The following is an 18895-nucleotide window of genomic DNA, read 5'->3' on the forward strand; positions in this document are numbered from 1 at the left end:
CACATTTATTGTAGCTGGGGACTTTAACAAAGCAAATTTGAGGAAAACGCTACCGAAGTTCTAACAACACATTGCGTGTACTATTCGCGCATCAAAAACTCTCTACCATTGTTACTCCCTCTTCCGAGACGGCTACAAGGCCCTCCCCCGCCCTCCCTTCAGCAAATCAGATCACGACTCCATCCTGCTCTTCCCTTCCTATAGGCAGAAACGCTTGTCTGACCAATTGGAATCCATGCTTCACGATTTTGATTAGATTTTGTTTTGATTACGGAGATTGGGATATGTTTCTGGTTGCCTCTGAGAATAACATTGACGTATACACGGACACGGTAACTGAGTTCATCAGGAAGTGTATAGGGGATATTGTTCCCACCTTGAGTATTAAAACCTACCCAATCCAAAAAACGTGGATAGATGGCAGCATTCGTGCAAAACTGAAAGCCTGAACCACCACATTTAACCACGGCAAGGTGACTGGGAATATGGTTTAATACAAATAGTGTAGTTGTTCCCTCCATTATGCAATCAAACAGGCAAAACGTCAATACAGAGACAAAGTGGAGTCGCAATTCAATGGTCAGACACATGATGTATTTGGCAGGGTCTACAGACAATCACGGATTACAAAACCCAGCCACATCTTGCTCCTGGACAAGCTAAAAGACCGTCTTCTCGCTTTGAGGATAACACAGTGCCAGCGACGTGGCCCGCTCCCAAGTACTGTGGGCTCTAGTTCTCCGTGGCCGTCGTGAGTAAAATATTTAAGCGTGTTAACCCTCGCAAGGCTGCCGGCCCAGACGACATCACTAGCAGCATCCTCAGAGCATGCACAGACCAGCTGGCTGGAGTGTTTACGGATATATTCAATCTCTCCCTATCCCAGTCTGCTATCCTCACTTGCTTCAAGATGTCCACCATTGTTACTGTACCCAATAAAGCAAAGGTAACTGAAGTAAATGACTACTTCTGTCATCATGAATTGCTTTGGGATGCTAGTTAAGGTTCATATCACCTCCACCTTACCTGTCAACCTAGACCCACTTCAACTTGCAAACCGCCCCAAAAGATCCACAGATGACGCGGTCTTCCCAACGCATCACCGGGGGCACACAGCTTGCCCTCCAGGACACCTACAGCACCGATGTCACAGGATGGCCAAAAAGATCATCAGGGACATCAACCACCAGAGCCATGGCCTGTTCACCCCGCTATGATCCAGTAGGCGAGGTCAGTGCATTTGCATCAAACCTGGGACCGAGAGACTGATAAACAGCTTCTATCTCAAGGCCATCAGACTAGCCGGCTACCACCCGGTTACTCAACCCTGCACCTTAGAGGCTGCTGCCCTATGTATATAGACCTGGAATCACTGGTCACTTTAATAATGTAATACTTGTCACTTTAATAATGTTTACATACTGCTTAATTACTTTCTTATGGATATACTGTATTCTACTCAATGTCACTCTGACATTGCCCGTCCTAATATTTATGTTTCTTAATTCAATTTTTTAGATTTGTGTGTATTGTTAGATACTACTGCACTGTTGGAACACAAGCATTTTGCTACATCCACAATAACATCTGCTAATATGTGTATGTTACCAAAAACATTTGATTTGATTTCATAGTCACAGCAAGAAAAAGCATAAGTAGTAATTCGAAATGTAAAAGTCAGAGATGATGAATAGGAGCAAAGCTGTCTGAGGGACAGACATGAATATATCAAGAGTGGTAGATACCTTTCAGTGACCATTTGTGGCCGCCATCAGATATAATGTGTCCCCTACTTCTGTTCCTAACACTACAAATATTTGATAACAGGAATGACAAAACATTCAAACAAAGAGGGAAATGCTAAACTATGAACATGTAAATAGGCAGAATATGAAAATGTTTTTTCCAAGCAATGTGCAGCTCTCTTGACATTGGCTTTACAGAAATGGTCACATTTGGCAATTACATTGACACCTCTAGAATAGAGCAATAACATTTGCAATCCTCTTTACAACACATACAAGTGCCTTCGGAAAGTATGCTGACACCTTGATATTTTCCACATTTTGCTATGTTACAGCCTTATTCTAAAAGTGTTTTAAATTGTCCCGGCCCCCCACCTCAATCAATCTACACACAATACCCCACAATGACAACACAAAAACCGAGTTGACATTATTTTTTAAACTAAAAATAAAAAACTGAAATCACATTTCCATAACTATTCAGACCGTTTACTCAGTACTTTTTTGAGGCACTGTTGGCATCGATTACAGCGTCGAGTCTTCTTGGATATGACGCTGCAAGCTTGGCACACCTGCATTTGGGAAATTGTTACCATTCTTCTCTGCAGATCCTCTCAAGCTCTGCCAGGTTGGATGGGGAATGTCGCTGCACAGTTATTTTCAGGACTCTCCAGAGATGTTTGATCGGGTTTATGTCTGGGCTCTGCCTGGGCCACTCAAGGACATTCAGACTTGTCCCGAAGCCAGTCCTGCATTGTCTTGGCTGTGTGCTTAGGGTCATTGTCCTGTTGGAAGGTGAACCTTCTCCCCAATCTGAAGTCCTGAGCGCTCTGGAGCAGGTTTTCATCAAGGATTTCTCTGTACTTTGCCTGGTTCCTCTTTACCTCGATCCTGACTAGTCTCCCAGTCACTGCAACTGAAAAACATCAAATCAAATCAAATCAAATTTTCCCACAGCATGCTGCCGCCACCACCATGCTTCACCGTAGGGATGGTGCCAGGTTTCCTCCAGACGTGACGCTTGGCATTCAGGCCAAGGAGTTCAATCTTGGTTTCATCAGACCAGAGAATCTTGTTTGTCATGGTGTGAGAGTCTTTAGATGACTTTTGGCAAACTACAAGTGGGCTGTCGTGTGCCTTTTACTGAGGAATGGCTTCTGTCTGGACACTCTACTATAAAGGCCTAACTGGTGGAGTGCTGCAGAGATGGTTGTCCTTCTGGAAGGTTTTCCCATCTCCACTGAGGAACTCTAGAGCTCTGTCAGTGACTATCGGGTTCTGGGTCACCTCCCTAACCAAGGCCCTTTTCCCCTTATTGTCAGTTTGGCTGGGCAGCCAGCTCTAGAAGAGTCTTGGTGGTTCCAAACTGCTTCTATTTAAGAATGATGGAGGCCACTGTGTTCTTGGGGACCTTCAATGGTGCATACATTTTTTGGTACCCTTCTCCAGATCTGTGCCGACACAATCCTGTCTCGGAGCTCTATAGACAAGTCCTTTGACCTCTTGGCTTGTTTTTTTGCTCTGCCATGCACTGTCATCTGTGGGACCTTATATAGACAGATGTGTGCGCCTTTCCAAATCATGTCCTACCAATTTAAATTAACCACAGTTGGATTCCAATCAAGTTGTAGGAACAGCTCAGGGATCATCAATGAAAACAGGATGCACCGGAGCTCAATTTCGAGTCTCAGCACAGGATCTGTATACTTATGTAAATAGCGTATTTCTGTTTGGATTTTTAAAAATAAATTTGCAATAATTTCTAATCCTGTTTTCGCTTTGACATTCTGGGGTATTGTGTGTAGATTGCTGAGGATTATTTAGAATAAGTTAGAATAAGGCCACGTAACAAAAATGTGGAAAAAGTCAAGGGCTTTGAATACTTTCCGACAGCATTGTACATTTAATTGGACATTGATGAAACAACAGAGAATGATCTGGCGAGTTTTATAAGGGCGAATAATATTTTCTCTTGTGGCATATCTATAATTATTTTATTACATCATGTCACACTCAACAAAAAAATTTATTTGAGGAAACCGAATTTTGCATCTGTCATTTCAAGTTACTACAATATTGGAAAAATGGTTTATTGTAAAAGTATTGCAACTCCTCTTGATGTGAAAAACAACTTTGGGCTAGTTCAGGCCTTTTAGGCGAGTTTTGAGTTGTCATTGGTTAGGAAACTTTAGCTTGATCTGGAACCCTTGAGTACTGCCCAGTTCATCACAGGGTTCGAGCTCACTGCCATCCAGGACCTCTATACCAGGCCGTGTCAGAGGAAGGCCCAACAAATTGCAAACACTCCAAACACCCAAGCCATAGACTGTTCTCTCTACTACCTCATGGAAATTGGTACCAGTCTGGAACCGACAGGACCCTGAACAGCTTCTACCCCAAAGCCATAAGACTGCTAAACAAGCCTGCTTAATAGCTAATCAAATCGGCCACCCAGACTACCTGCATTGTCCCTTTTTGCACTAACTCTTGCACTGATTCTATGCCCACACACACTTACACTGACACCCCAACACACACAATACATATGCCCACAAACACATAACATGTGCACACATGCATACTGATGGCACACACACACACTCTTTCATACGCTGTTGCTACTGTCTATTATCTATCTTGTTGCCTAGTCACTTTACCCCTGTGTACATAGCTACATCAATTACCTTGTACCCAAATCATATTTCAAATCAATTGTATTTATATACAGTGCCTTGCGAAAGTATTCGGCCCCCTTGAACTTTGCAACCTTTTGCCACATTTCAGGCTTCAAACATAAAGATATAAAACTGTATTTTTTTGTGAAGAATCAACAACAAGTGGGACACAATAATGAAGTGGAACGACATTTATTGGATATTTCAAACTTTTTTAACAAATCAAAAACTGAACAATTGGGCGTGCAAAATTATTCAGCCCCCTTAAGTTAATTCTTTGTAGCGCCACCTTTTGCTGCGATTACAGCTGTAAGTCACTTGGGGTATGTCTCTATCAGTTTTGCACATCGAGAGACTGACATTTTTTCCCATTCCTCCTTGCAAAACAGCTTGAGCTCAGTGAGGTTGGATGGAGAGCATTTGTGAACAGCAGTTTTCAGTTCTTTCCACAGATTCTCGATTGGATTCAGGTCTGGACTTTGACTTGGCCATTCTAACACCTGGATATGTTTATTTTTGAACCATTCCATTGTAGATTTTGCTTTATGTTTTGGATCATTGTCTTGTTGGAAGACAAATCTCCGTCCCAGTCTCAGGTCTTTTGCAGACTCCATCAGGTTTTCTTCCAGAATGGTCCTGTATTTGGCTCCATCCATCTTCCCATCAATTTTAACCATCTTCCCTGTCCCTGCTGAAGAAAAGCAGGCCCAAACCATGATGCTGCCACCACCATGTTTGACAGTGGGGATGGTGTGTTCAGGGTGATGAGCTGTGTTGCTTTTACGCCAAACATAACGTTTTGCATTGTTGCCAAAAAGTTCAATTTTGGTTTCATCTGACCAGAGCACCTTCTTCCACATGTTTGGTGTGTCTCCCAGGTGGCTTGTGGCAAACTTTAAACAACACTTTTTATGGATATCTTTAAGAAATGGCTTTCTTCTTGCCACTCTTCCATAAAGGCCAGATTTGTGCAATATACGACTGATTGTTGTCCTATGGACAGAGTCTCCCACCTCAGCTGTAGATCTCTGCAGTTCATCCAGAGTGATCATGGGCCTCTTGTCTGCATCTCTGATCAGTCTTCTCCTTGTATGAGCTGAAAGTTTAGAGGGACGGCCAGGTCTTGGTAGATTTGCAGTGGTCTGATACTCCTTCCATTTCAATATTATCGCTTGCACAGTGCTCCTTGGGATGTTTAAAGCTTGGGATTTTTTTTTGTATCCAAATCCGGCTTTAAACTTCTTCACAACAGTATCTCGGACCTGCCTGGTGTTTCCTTGTTCTTCATGATGCTCTCTGCGCTTTTAACGGACCTCTGAGACTATCACAGTGCAGGTGCATTTATACGGAGACTTGATTACACACAGGTGGATTGTATTCATCATCATTAGTCATTTAGGTCAACATTGGATCATTCAGAGATCCTCACTGAACTTCTGGAGAGAGTTTGCTGCACTGAAAGTAAAGGGGCTGAATAATTTTGCACGCCCAATTGTTCAGTTTTTGATTTGTTAAAAAGTTTGAAATATCCAATAAATGTCGTTCCACTTCATGATTGTGTCCCACTTGTTGTTGATTCTTCACAAAAAAATACAGTTTTATATCTTTATGTTTGAAGCCTGAAATGTGGCAAAAGGTCGCAAAGTTCAACGGGGCCGAATACTTTCGCAAGGCACTGTAGCCCTTCTTACGTCAGCTGATATATCAAAGTGCAGTACAGAAACCTAGCCTAAAACCCCAAACAGCAAGCAATGCAGGTGTAGAAGCATTTGGGCCTACCCCTGCACATCGACTCGGTACTGGTACTAGCTTCTCCAGCTATATCTCGCCACTCCACTGACTTTCAAGTCATATGAAAGGGGCTTATGGTATGGGGAGAGGAAGAGAGGAAACGCCAACCAAAATGACGATCCTAGGGATCAAGAGCGAACCAGTCACCTCTGCTGAGGCGCGGGAACCTGTCGCCGGCTGAGGCAGGGGAGCCTGTAGCTGCTCCCGGACCCAACGTCATTCCCACTGACGACAAAAACATTAAATAAAAACACTCCCTGATGCTTCTCTTAGGTGAGCTGTTATTCTGCGATGATGTGCGCTGAGAGTCGGGAAGCAAGTTCAAGGAGTGAGTGTTTGGCGCCGGAGGAGATGGCCGCCGTTTTACGGTCTCCTAACCAATTGTGCTATTATGTATTTTCTTTCCGCAATATTTGTAAATTATTTTGTACATAATGTTTCTGCAACCGTATCTTACGAAAGAAAAGAGCTTCTGGATATCAGGATATCACTCACCTCGGATTAGACAAAGATTTCTTCAACAACAACAACAGCAGCAGCAAGCAGGACTCACACGATATTCTCCAAACACCCCACAGGGCAGACAGCCCAATTATTCACAAAAAGAAGCGATGCAGAGGACGAAGAGCCGGATCCCTCGTCCGGACCTGCAGAAGACAACTAGGAAAGCTGCCATTATTTGTAAACAACAGCTGGTGCACGAAATCGAAGGAAGTCTCTAGATTTTACTCGCTTTGAGTATATTGTGATAAACTGCAGGCCACACTACTTGCCTAGAGAGTTCTCAGCTATACTTTTCGTGGCTGTTTATTTACCACCACAGACAGATGCTGGCACTAAGACCGCACTCAGTCAGCTGTATAAGGAAATAAGCAAACAAGAAACCACTCACCCAGAGGCGGCACTCCTAGTGGCCGGAGACTTTAATGCAGGGAAACTTAAATCAATTCTACCAAATCTCTATCAACATGTTAAATGTGCAACCAGAGGGAAAAAAATTGGAGATCCCCAGTACTCCACACACAGAGATGCGTACAAAGCTCTCCCTCGCCCTCCAGTTGGTAAATCTGACCACAACTCTATCCTCCTGATTCCTGCTTACAAGCAAAAATTAAAGCAGGAAGCACCAGTGACTCGGTCTATAAAAAAATGGTCAGATGAAGCAGATGCTATACTACAGGACTGCTTTGCTATCACAGACTGGAACATGTTTCGGGATTCTTCCGATGATATTGAGGAATACACCACATCAGTGACTGGTTTATCAATAAGTGCATTGAGGTCGTCCCCACCACAGTGACTGTACGTGCATACCCCAACCAGAAGCCATGGATTACAGGCAACATTCACACTGAGCTAAAGGGTAGAGCTGCCGCTTTCAAGGTGCGGACTCTAACCCGGAAGCTTACAAGAAATCCCGCTATGCCCTGCGACGAACCATCAAACAGGCAAAGCGTCAATACAGGGCTAAGATTGAATCATACTACACCGGCTCCGACGCTCGTCGGATGTGGCAAGGCTTGCAAACTATTACAGACTACAAAGGGAAGCACAGCCGTGAGGTGCCCAGTGACACGAGCCTACCAGACGAGCTAAATCACTTCTATATTTTTTCAAGGCAAGCAACACTGAGGCATGCATGAGAGCATCAGCTGTTCCGGACGACTGTGTGATCACGCTCTCCGTAGCCGACGTGTGTAAGACCTTTAAACAGGTCAACATACACAAGGCTGCTGGGCCAGACAGATTACCAGGACGTGTGCTCCGGGCATGTGCTGACCAACTGGCAGGTGTCTTCACTGACATTTTCAACATGTCCCTGATTGAGTCTGTAATACCAACATGCTTCAAGCTGACCACCATAGTCCCTGTGCCCAAGAACAAAGGCTACCTGCCTAAATGGCTACAGACCCGTAGCACTCACGTCCGTAGCCATGAAGTGCTTTGAAAGGCTGGTAATAGCTCACATCAACACCATTATCCAAGAAACCCTAGACCCACTCCAATTTGCATACCGCCCAAACAGATCCACAGATGATGCAATCTCTATTGCACTCCACACTGCCCTTTCCCACCTGGACAAAAGGAACACCTATGTGAGAATGCTGTTCGTTGACTACAGCTCAGAGTTCAACACCATTGTACCCTCAAAGCTCATCACCAAGCTAAGGATCCTGGGACTAAACACCTCCCTCTGCAACTGGATCCTGGACTTCCTGACAGGCCGCCCCCAGGTGGTGAGGGTAGGTAGCAACACATCTGCCACGCTGATCGTCAACACTGGAGCTCCCCAGGGGTGCGTGCTCAGTCCCCTCCTGTACTCCCTGTTCACCCACGACTGCATGGCCAGGCACGACTCCAACACCATCATTAAGTTTGCTGACGACACAACAGTGGTAGGCCTGATCACCGACAACGACGAGACAGCCTATAGGGAAGAGGTCAGAGACCTGCCGGGTGGTGCCAGAATAACAACCTATCCCTCAACGTTACCAAGACTAAGGAGATGATTGTGGACTACAGGAAAAGGAGCACCGAGCACGTCCCCATTCTCATCGACGGGGCTGTAGTGGAGCAGGTTGAGAGCTTCAAATTCCTTGGTGTCCACATCAACAACACGACAAAGCACGACAAAGCCTATTCGCCTTCAGGAAACTAAAAAGATTTGGCATGGGTCCTCAGATCCTCAAAAGGTTCACAGCTGCACCATCGAGAGCATCCTGACCGGTTGCATCACTGCCTGGTATGGCAATTGCTCGGCCTCCGACCGCAAGGCACTTCAGAGAGCAGTGCGTGCGGCCCAGTACATCACTGGGGCAAAGCTGCCTGCCATCCAGGACCTCTACACCAGGTGGTGTCAGAGAAAAGCCCTAGAAATTGTCAAAGTGCCAAGTCTAGGACAAAAAGTATTCTCAACAGTTTTTACCCCCAAGCCATAAGACTCCTGAACAGGTAACCAAATGGTTACCTGAACTATTTACATTGTGTACCCCCCCCCCCCCCCCCCCCCTTTTACGCTGCTGCTACTCTGTTTATCTTATATGCATAGTCACTTTAACTATACATTCATGTACATACTACCTAAATTGGCCCGACCAAACAGTGCTCCCGCACATTGGCTAACCGGGCTATCTGCATTGTGTCCCACCACCCGCCAACCCCTCTTTTTACGCTTCTGCTACTCTCTGTTCATCATATATGCATAGTCACTTTAACCATACCTACATATATGCATACCTACCTCCTCAATAAGCCTGACTAACAGGTGTCTGTATATAGCCTTGCTACTCTTTTTTCAAATGTATTTTTACTGTTGTTTTATTTCTTTACTTACACACACACACACACACACACACACACCTTTTTTTCCCCGCACCATTGGTTAGAGCCTGTAAGTAAGCATTTCACTGTAAGGTTTACACCTGTTGTATTCGGCGCATGTGACAAATAAACTTTGATTTGAGTTTTATAAATAAACATAAATACAAAAATAAGGAACACAAACACACAGACATAACACTGGAACAGAAACAATAACGCCTGGGGAAGGAACCTAAGGGAGTGACATATATAGGGAAGGTAATCAGGGAGGTGGTGGAGTACAGGTGAGTCTGATGACACACAGGTGCGCATAACGATGGTGACAGGTGTGACAAAAAATATATTTCTGCTACTCTAATTAAGTTGGTAACCAGTTTATAATAGCAATAAGGCACCTCGGGTTCGTGGTATATGGCCAATATACCACGGCTAAGGCTATATCCAGAAGAACAACCCTTAGTCGTGGTATATTGGTAATCTAACACACCCCCTCGGACCTTATTGCTTAAATATACTGTATGTACAGCACCAGGGTGGCTGCTGAAAACCATGTTGCCTTAGAAAACCTGTTTTGTTCTATTTGTCCTTTCACTCATACTTTACTTTTAATAAAACTTCAGGTCAAGAGTTATGAATGGAACCGGTTTCTAGTGATAGCAAGATTAGGAGATAGAATGAAAAACCTCTTTCAGTCACTGAAAATGCAATAGCATATGGGTTGTTCCACCAATTATAGTGCCTTCAGAAAGTATTCATACCCCTTGATTTTTCCCCACATTTTGTGTTTCAGCCTGAATTTAAAAATGATTAAATGTAGATTTTTTTTTTGTTACTGGCCTACACACAATACCCAATAATGTCAAAGTGGAATTATGTTTTTCGAAATGTTTACAAATGTATTAAAAATGAAAAGCTGAACTGACTTGGGTCAATAAGTATTCAACCCCTTTGTTATGGCAAGCCTAAATAGCAGCAAATAATGTAACAGGGTTGACCGTTTATCTTAGAAGGCATTGGATGTCTGATAGCTGTGCTGGTGGTTGCATGCTGACATGGGTCAGATAGATAGATGGGATTAGATGGGATTCCACTGACTGCAGGAATGCTGAGGTTTGTGTGTTTTTGTGTGCGCACTACTATCTGATCTAGGAATCTCTTGGATGACCTGCTTCACTATGTAGGCTATGTCTTGACCTTTTCTACTCCATATGAAGCATGATTATGCATGATACACAGACCCTGCATTAGATGAGTGGAATGTACAGAAAAACACACACTGACCACTGTGACAGGAATTCACATTTGAGTTTCCAGAAGCATGCTGAAGTGTATGCTTGTGTAGTGATTCATAAGACGTATGCTATATGTACCTTTTAACACTTCCTGCCGTGGTTTATGATATGGTATTATAATGTCTGTATGTGTGGTCTTTGGCTTCAGTTGATGTATAACTTGACTTTCACTCCATTATGATGTGGATCTGCTGTCCAGGGTGACGGCGCCAGAAGATGGGAGCTCACTGACAACGTGATATTTCTGATTTAATTTCTCCTCTATCAATGAAGTCTGCACAGTGCAGAGTGGCCTTATACAATGATTAATAAACAAAAAGATTAGTCAAACACCTGTGAAGTTCCTTCTGACTGGATGAACTGTGTGGGATACCCTTTCTGTAGCTGAACACAGCTCTGGTTGGCAGTCTTGCAAAAGGTTATTTTGTACACTGTTGTTGTAAAGAGGATAACAGCATATAGTCATGAAAAATTACTTTTATTCTTAAGAGTAAGAAACATTTGATACAAAACAATTGCTTATTTCTACACTACCAGTCAAAAGTTTGGACAAGTTACTCAGTCAAGGGTTTTTCTTTATTTTTATATTTGAGATTCTTCAAAGTAGCCACCGTTTGCCTTGATGACAGCTTTGTACACTTGGTATTCTCTCAACAAGCTTCATGAGGTAGTCACTTGGAAATCATTTAAATTAACCAGTGTACCTTAAAAGTAAATTTGTGGAATTTCTTTCCTTCTTAATGCATTTGAGCCAATCAGTTGTGTTGTGACAAGATAGGGGTGGTAAACAGAAGATAGCCCTATTTGGTACAATACCAAGTCCATATTATGGAAAGAACAGCTCAAATAAGCAGAGAAATGACAGTCCATCATTCCTTTAAGACATGAAGGTCAGTCAATACGGAACATTTCAAGAACTTCAAGAAAGTTTCTTCAAGTGCAGTCAGTCGCAAAAACCATCAAGCGCTATGATGAAACTGGCTCTTATGAGCACCGTCACAGGAAAGGAAGACTCAGTTACCTCTGCTGCAGAGAATACGTTCATTAGAGTTAACTGCACCTTTAGATTGCAGCCCAAATAAATTCTTCAGAGTTCAAGTAACAGAGACATCTCAACATCAACTGTTCAGAGGAGACTGCTTGAATCAGGCCTTTATGGTCAAATTGCTACAAAGAAACCACTACTAAAGGACACCAATAATAAGAAGAGACTTGCTTGAGCCAAGAAACATGAGCAATAGACATTAGACTGGTGGAAATCAGTCCTTTGGTCTGATGAGTCCAAATTGGACATTTTTGGTTCTATCCGCCGTGTCTTTGTGAGACGGAGAGTTGGTGAACGGATGATCTCTGGATGTGTAGTTTCCACCGTGAAGCATGGAGGAGGATGTGTGATGTTGTGGGGGTGCTTTGCTGGTGACACGGATTTATATAGAATTCAAGGCACAATTAACCAGCACGCCTACCACAGCATTCTGCAGCGATACGCCATCCCATCTGGTTTACGCTTAATGGGTCTATCATTTGTTTTTCCAACAGGACAATGATACAACACACCTCCAGGCTGTGTAAGGGCTATTTGACCAAGAAGGAGAGCAATGCTGCATCAGATGACCTGGCCTCCACAAGCACCCAAGCTCAACCCAATTAAGAAGGTTTGGATTGAGTTGGACTGCAGAGTGAAGGAAAATCAAACAACAAGTGCTCAGCATATATGGGAACTCGTTCAAGACTGTTGGAAAAACATTAATTTGTTCATTCCAGGTGAAGCTGGTTGAGAGAATGCCAAGAGTGTGCAAAGCTGTCAAAGGCTAAGGGTGGCTACTTTGAAGAATCTTAAATCTAAAATATATTTGGATTTGTTTAACACTTTTTTGGTTACTACATAATTCCATGTGTTATTTCATAGTGTTGATGTCTTCACTATTATTCTACGATGTCGAAATTAGGACAAATGAAGGAAAACCCTGGAATGAGTAGGTGTGCCCAAAACTTTTGACTGGTACTGTATGTACACAGTCAAATGTATGATATAGAGCTAAAGAGACAACTGATTAGCAAACAGGGATAAGTTTCCCAAAACAAAAAGGTTTCAAAACCATTCAAAGATAGTTACTTGATTCCAGGTGCCTCTATACACTGTCACCTATCCAGATGAGCAACATTGTAACATGATGTAGCATTAGAAGAAGTGATAGTACTTTCAAGATCATCCCTAAATCCTTACTCAACCTTAACACACTCCAAGGTTTCCTTCTTACCAGTGCAAGACAACTTTTGTTGTTAATATATATATATATTTTGGTCTCACGTAGTGGGATATTGTGTCGCTTTGTTTTTAGGCACAAGTACGTCCGGTATAGTTTCACTGGACATTAGAATTCTTCCATTAGTTTATCCCACCTCCCAAATATACTCTTCCCCCTCTCCATAAACATGTCAGACTTTTACAATGAAGGATGGAAGGAGAGTGACCAAATCAACTCAAATCAACTCAAATCAACTCCCAACTATTTCAGAAGCAGAGTCAAATCAATTCCCAACTATTTCACAACCTTTCAATAACCTACTTATGACTTGTTGTTAAACATCACATTCTCAAACTTGACTATCCTCCCTCCTTCAGTCTCTACCTCATTTTGCTCCCAAGTCTCCACTTCCCCATTCCTTTGCTCATAGCGGCGGATTCGCACCTTGCCCGTCGTGGGGAGTGGGCATGGGAGACCCTTTGGGGCCTCTTTGAAGAGAAGTTGTTTCATGACATCTTGACTGGGTTGAACCATGCCTGATGGAACCACCAGTGCATTACCCTGGTCTACCTTTGGAAGGGGAGATGGTGAGTTCTTGACTTCAGGCTTTGGAGAGGCTGCATGCTCCCATCTTGCCGGGGAAGGTGACCGCTGTACGGGTTGTGGTTGCAGTGTCGTCTTGACCTCAGTCATTGGCAAGGCTGCATGCTCCCATCTTGCCGGGGAAGGTGACCGCTGTACGAGTTGTGGTTGCAGTGTCGTCTTGACCTCAGTCATTGGCAAGGCTGCATTCTCCCATCTTGCCGGGGAAGGTGACCGCTGTATGGGTTGTGGTTGCAGTGTCGTCTTGACCTCAGTCATTGGCAAGGCTGCATGCTCCCATCTTGCCGGGGAAGGTGACCGCTGTATGGGTTGTGGTTGCAGTGTCGTCTTGACCTCAGTCATTGGCAAGGCTGCATGCTCCCATCTTGCCGGGGAAGGTGACCGCTGTATGGGTTGTGGTTGCAGTGTCGTCTTGACCTCAATCTTTGGCAAGGCTGTGCACTCAGCTCTTGATAGCGGGGGAGCATGAGGACGTGGCGATGTGTCTTTTACCTCAGTGTGAGGAAAGGGTGTCAGAAGATGTCCTCTTTGTTGCTCCCCGGTGTTGCCACCTCCCCCTGCCCTTCGCATCTCTGGCATGATCCCGGCCATGGTGGCTCGCACTGTGGGGTCGCTCTGCACCATCCTACAGACAGCATTACAGTACTGCTGTCCTTGGAGACTGAGGATCTCATAGATCATAGCCGGACAGACACTAGGGGTGTGCAGCCTGACTCTGGCACAGAGTTCAGCAATGATTTTACCCATAGCCCACACGTCTGAACGCTGGTCTCGTTGGCCCCGCCTCTGCAGGACCTCAGGGGAAGAGTAGGCCTCGTTGCCCATATCCACAGCAGAATTTAGGCCATTGCGGAAGAATTTGGCCAGCCCCATATCAATGATCACAGCTCTGTGAGTGTCATGCTCTACCTGGAAGAGATCATTTGAGAGGGGTGGAAAAATATTGTTTTATATCTAATCTAAGCATTTAGTGTGACAATGTCCTTTATTCCCAACAACAGGTGAACAACTGCTTCTAAAGTCTTGCATCATTAATGAAGAACATTAAAACAACAAAAAACATTTTAATGCCTGTCTCACCATGATGTTCTCAGGCTTGAGGTCCTGATGGACGATATCTTTGCTGTGTAGGTGAAGTAGTCCTTCACACATGCCTGTGATGATGGTGGCCTTTACAGATGGAGTTAACTGTGGGAGATCAAAGGCTTACATAATCAACTGATGAGTTAACTTGCACTTTTTTGTAATAGGTATGGAAGGCACCCTGAAAATCCTGTATGCTTAGATACTTATTTATCAAATATATTTAGAGTTTTTCTATGTGAACTTTCATCAACACTGTCACATGCATGTTTGGTGGCAGCAGTGGGATCCATAGGCCTACCTGTATTTGAGATTTTTGTGATTTGAAGATGGTTGTCTCCAGTTCTTCTCCAAAGATGAACTCCATGGGGATGATCCACTTAGAATCCTTGAGTGTTGGATTACCCAGAAGCTTCACTATGTTAGGATGAATTGCCTTACTGTAGTCCCAGGTCACAGAGAAAGTGTGAAAGAAAATGGTGAGAAAGGGTTATGAGGGCATTGGAGTCTACAGACAGCACAACTAATCACTTCTGTAGTGACCTTCATCAGCACCCTCATCTTCACATGTATCCCAAAGTAAAGCAAAATCCAAGAAGAGATCATCTTTCCCCCTTTGTTTCCCACTGGGCTCCCAAGTGGCGCAGCGGTCTAAGCCACTGCATCTCAGTGCTTGATATATATATATATATATTTTTATCATAGACACAAATGAGCTCACTTTAACACCAAAATGAGACACAGATAATTTTCTTATTTTTAAAAATGTCTAGAAACAACCACATACACTATATATACAAAAGTATGTGGACACTCCATCAAATGAGTGGATTTGGCTGTTATTGTGAAGTGGAAATAACAACGGCTCGGACGAGAAGTGGTAGGCCTAACAAACTCACAGAACGGGACTTCCGAGTGCTGAAGCGCGTAGTGTGTAAAAATCGTCTGTCCTCGGTTGCAACACTCACTACCGAGTTCCAAACTGCATCTGGAAGCAATAGAATAACTGTTTGTCAGGAGCTTCATGAAATGGGTTTCCATGGCCGAGCAGCCGCATAAAAGCCTAAGTTCACCATGCGCAGTGCCAAGCATTGACTGGAGTGGTTGGACTTGCCGCCATTGGACTCTGGAGCAGTGTAAACGTGTTCTCTGGAGTGATGATTCACGCTTCACCAGGACGAATGTGGGTTTGGCAGATGCCAAGAGAACACTACAGTACCTGCCCCAATGCATAGTGTCATCTGTAAAATTTGGTGGAAGAGGAATAATGGTCTAGGGCTGTTTTTCATGGTTTGGGCTAGGTCCCTTAGTTCCATTGAAGGGAAATCTTAACGTTACAGCATACAATGACATTCTAGATGATTCTGTGCTTTCCACCTTGTGGAAACAGTTTGGGGAAGGCCCTTTCTTGTTTCAGCATGACAATGCCCCCATGCACAAAGTGAGGTCCATACAGAAATGGTTCAACATCTAGTGGAAAGCCTTTTCAGAAGAGTGGAGGCTGTTATAGCAGCAAAGAGGGGACTAACTCCATATTAATGCCCATGATTTTAGAATTAGATTTTCGACGAGCAGGTGTCCACATACCTTTGGTTATGTCGTGTAGCTCATATTCGTTTCATTCAAATCAAAATAATATATCTAAATTATCTTAAATAATTGAATTCACCTGTACAGGTTTCCATGCATGAGACAATGAGATTACAGCTAGATCTGAAATAAAACTTGATTTGACTATATTATGACTGCAATGATTTGGATGCTCCTTCTCAAACATGTCTGTTTTCACATAATATTCTCATTGCTGCATTTTTTTGTGACCAACTGCTGCAACTGGCCCACAACCACATCACGTTCCGGCGGGATTTTTTAAATTTCAGTGCGAGTTATCTAGCTCACTAGAGATTCACTCACTGTAGTCTTTTCAATTGTCAAGCCTCTACACAATATTAGCTGTGATTTCAACGAGAAGACTTCAAAACTTTCAACAAAGTAGACTATTAAAAGACTTTTAAAAAACTGGGGTAAGGGAACAATGTACACAGTATATCTAATGTTAGGTGGCTAACACTAGCTAATGTTATTCATATCATACAAATTCGTAACATATGTATTTTCAAATTTGTAACATATTGTATGAATTGCAAATTGCTAACGTTAGCTGTGTTTAGCTAGCTGGCTAATGTTAGTATAACAATATTTTCAACCCACTAGTTATGATTTAGATAACTAGCTAGCTACATTAACAAAATGTAACGTTAGCTAGGTAGATTCTTTGGCTCACCTTGACTAGCTAACTAACGTTAGTGTCCGAACAGCAAATGCTGTAAATTTAACTATTTATTAGCTAAAGTCACCTACTTAACTTAGCTTGCTACCAGAGATTAACATATTTTCTCAAACTAACGTTAGCTAGCTAGGTTATTTGCCAACTATCTAGCTAGCAAGCAAGCTAACTTGCTATATCAAACTGAGTAGCTATTAGGCTAGCAGCTAACCTTTTTTATTTTTTTAGATATAGCTAGCTAGGTGACTAATGTTAGCTAGGCTAGGGGTTAGGGGAAGGGTTAGCTAAAATGCTAAGTAGTTGCAAAGTTGACAATTTGCTAAAATGCTAATGTCTTCCGTGATGAGATTCAAACATGCAACCTTCAGGTTGTTAGAGGTTTGCGTTATACTCCTACCCATCAACCCCAACTAACCACCCTCATTTTGTTTTTGCCAGAAGTAACCTTCTGTCTTATGTAACCATACCAAACGTAACATATTCTAATTTGAGTGTCCTGGATTTACATTTACTATGTTGCGTCTAGTCTATGAGACCAGGCTGATAGACTGTGTATTCTTACCTCTGGAATCGTGAAATGTATAGCTAGCTAGTTAACAAGTGTCTATTTAGTGTTGATAATTTTAACTGTCAGTGCCAATATGTGTTTAGGCTAGTTCTTATGATAAACATTTACAATGCATCAGCTGCCAAACTAACAGGACTAAGGGGACTGCGGGAAAGCTGGGTAGCTAGAGACTAGAGAGGAGGAAGAGAATGGCCTTTTTTACACGATGCATAGAGTTGTGTCATAGAGACATGAGAAATGATTGTACTCAATATCTTTGTACTGGAAAGTTTTTACATTTCTTTATATGACAACCTTGTCATATAGAGACAGTGATGGCCGCCTCACTTCGCGTTCCTAGGAAACTATGCAGTATTTTGTTTTTTTTATGTGTTATTTCTTACATTGTTACCCCAGGAAATATTAGGTTTAATTACATACAGTCGGGAGGAACTATTGGACATAAGAGCAACGTCAACTCACCAACATTACGACCAGGAATACGACTTTCCCGAAGCGGATCCTCTGTTTGGACAATGGATCAGATCCCAGCCGGCGACCCAAAACAACGGCGCAGCAGAAGGGGCAGACGAAGCGGTCTTCTGGTCAGGCTCCGTAGACGGGTGCACCGCTCCAGAGCATACTACTCGCCAATGACCAGTCTCTTGACAACAAGGTAGACGAAATCCGAGCAAGGGTTGCCTTCCAGAGAGACATCAGAGACTGTAACGTTCTTTGTTTCACGGAAACATGGCTCACTCGGGATACGCCATCAGAGTCGGTACAGCCACCTGGCTTCTTCACGCATTGTGCCGACAGAAACAAACATCTCTCTGGTAAGAAGAGCGGGGATGTATGCCTTATGATTAACGAGACGTGGTGTGATCATCACAACATACAGGAACTCAAGTCCTTTTGTTCACCTGACCTATAATTCCTTACAATCAAATGCCGACCGCATTATCTACCAAGAGAATTCTCTTTGCTCATAATCACAGTCGTGTATAGCGAAGCGAAGGTAACTGACCTAAATGACTATCGCCCCGTAGCACTCACTTCCGTAATCATGAAGTGCTCTGAGAGACTAGTCAAGGACCATATCACCTCCACCCTACCTGACACCCTAGACCCACTCCAATAGGTCCACAGACGACACTACAGTGGTAGGCTTGATTACCAACAATGACGAGACGGCCTACAAGGGGGAGGTGTGTTGTCAGGAAAATAACCTCACACTCAATGTCAACAAAACAACGGAGATGATTGTGGACTTCAGGAAACAGCAGAGGGAGCAGCCCCCTA

The 18895-nt window shown here is 43.4% G+C and overlaps 1 protein-coding gene across 3 annotated transcripts in view; it reads right to left on the minus strand.

Annotated features, from left to right (window-relative positions):
* Window positions 1–11283: 11283 nt before the first annotated feature.
* LOC110516351 (uncharacterized) overlaps window positions 11284–18895 on the minus strand; it is a 51036-nt gene continuing 43424 nt past the window's right edge. For all 3 annotated transcript variants that reach the window (XM_036973675.2, XM_021594832.3, XM_021594836.3), the window contains 3 exons: window positions 15061–15199; window positions 14757–14864; window positions 11284–14585 (listed from right to left, as the gene is read on the minus strand). In XM_036973675.2, coding sequence (XP_036829570.2) covers window positions 13395–14585; window positions 14757–14864; window positions 15061–15199 — 1438 coding nt within the window. In that variant the 3' untranslated portion in view covers window positions 11284–13394. The remainder of the gene's footprint in view (window positions 14586–14756; window positions 14865–15060; window positions 15200–18895) is intronic.

The sequence above is a fragment of the Oncorhynchus mykiss genome, chromosome 3 (genome assembly GCF_057628025.1).
Source record: "Oncorhynchus mykiss isolate SJ-2025 chromosome 3, ASM5762802v1, whole genome shotgun sequence".
Taxonomy (NCBI): Eukaryota; Metazoa; Chordata; class Actinopteri; order Salmoniformes; family Salmonidae; genus Oncorhynchus; species Oncorhynchus mykiss.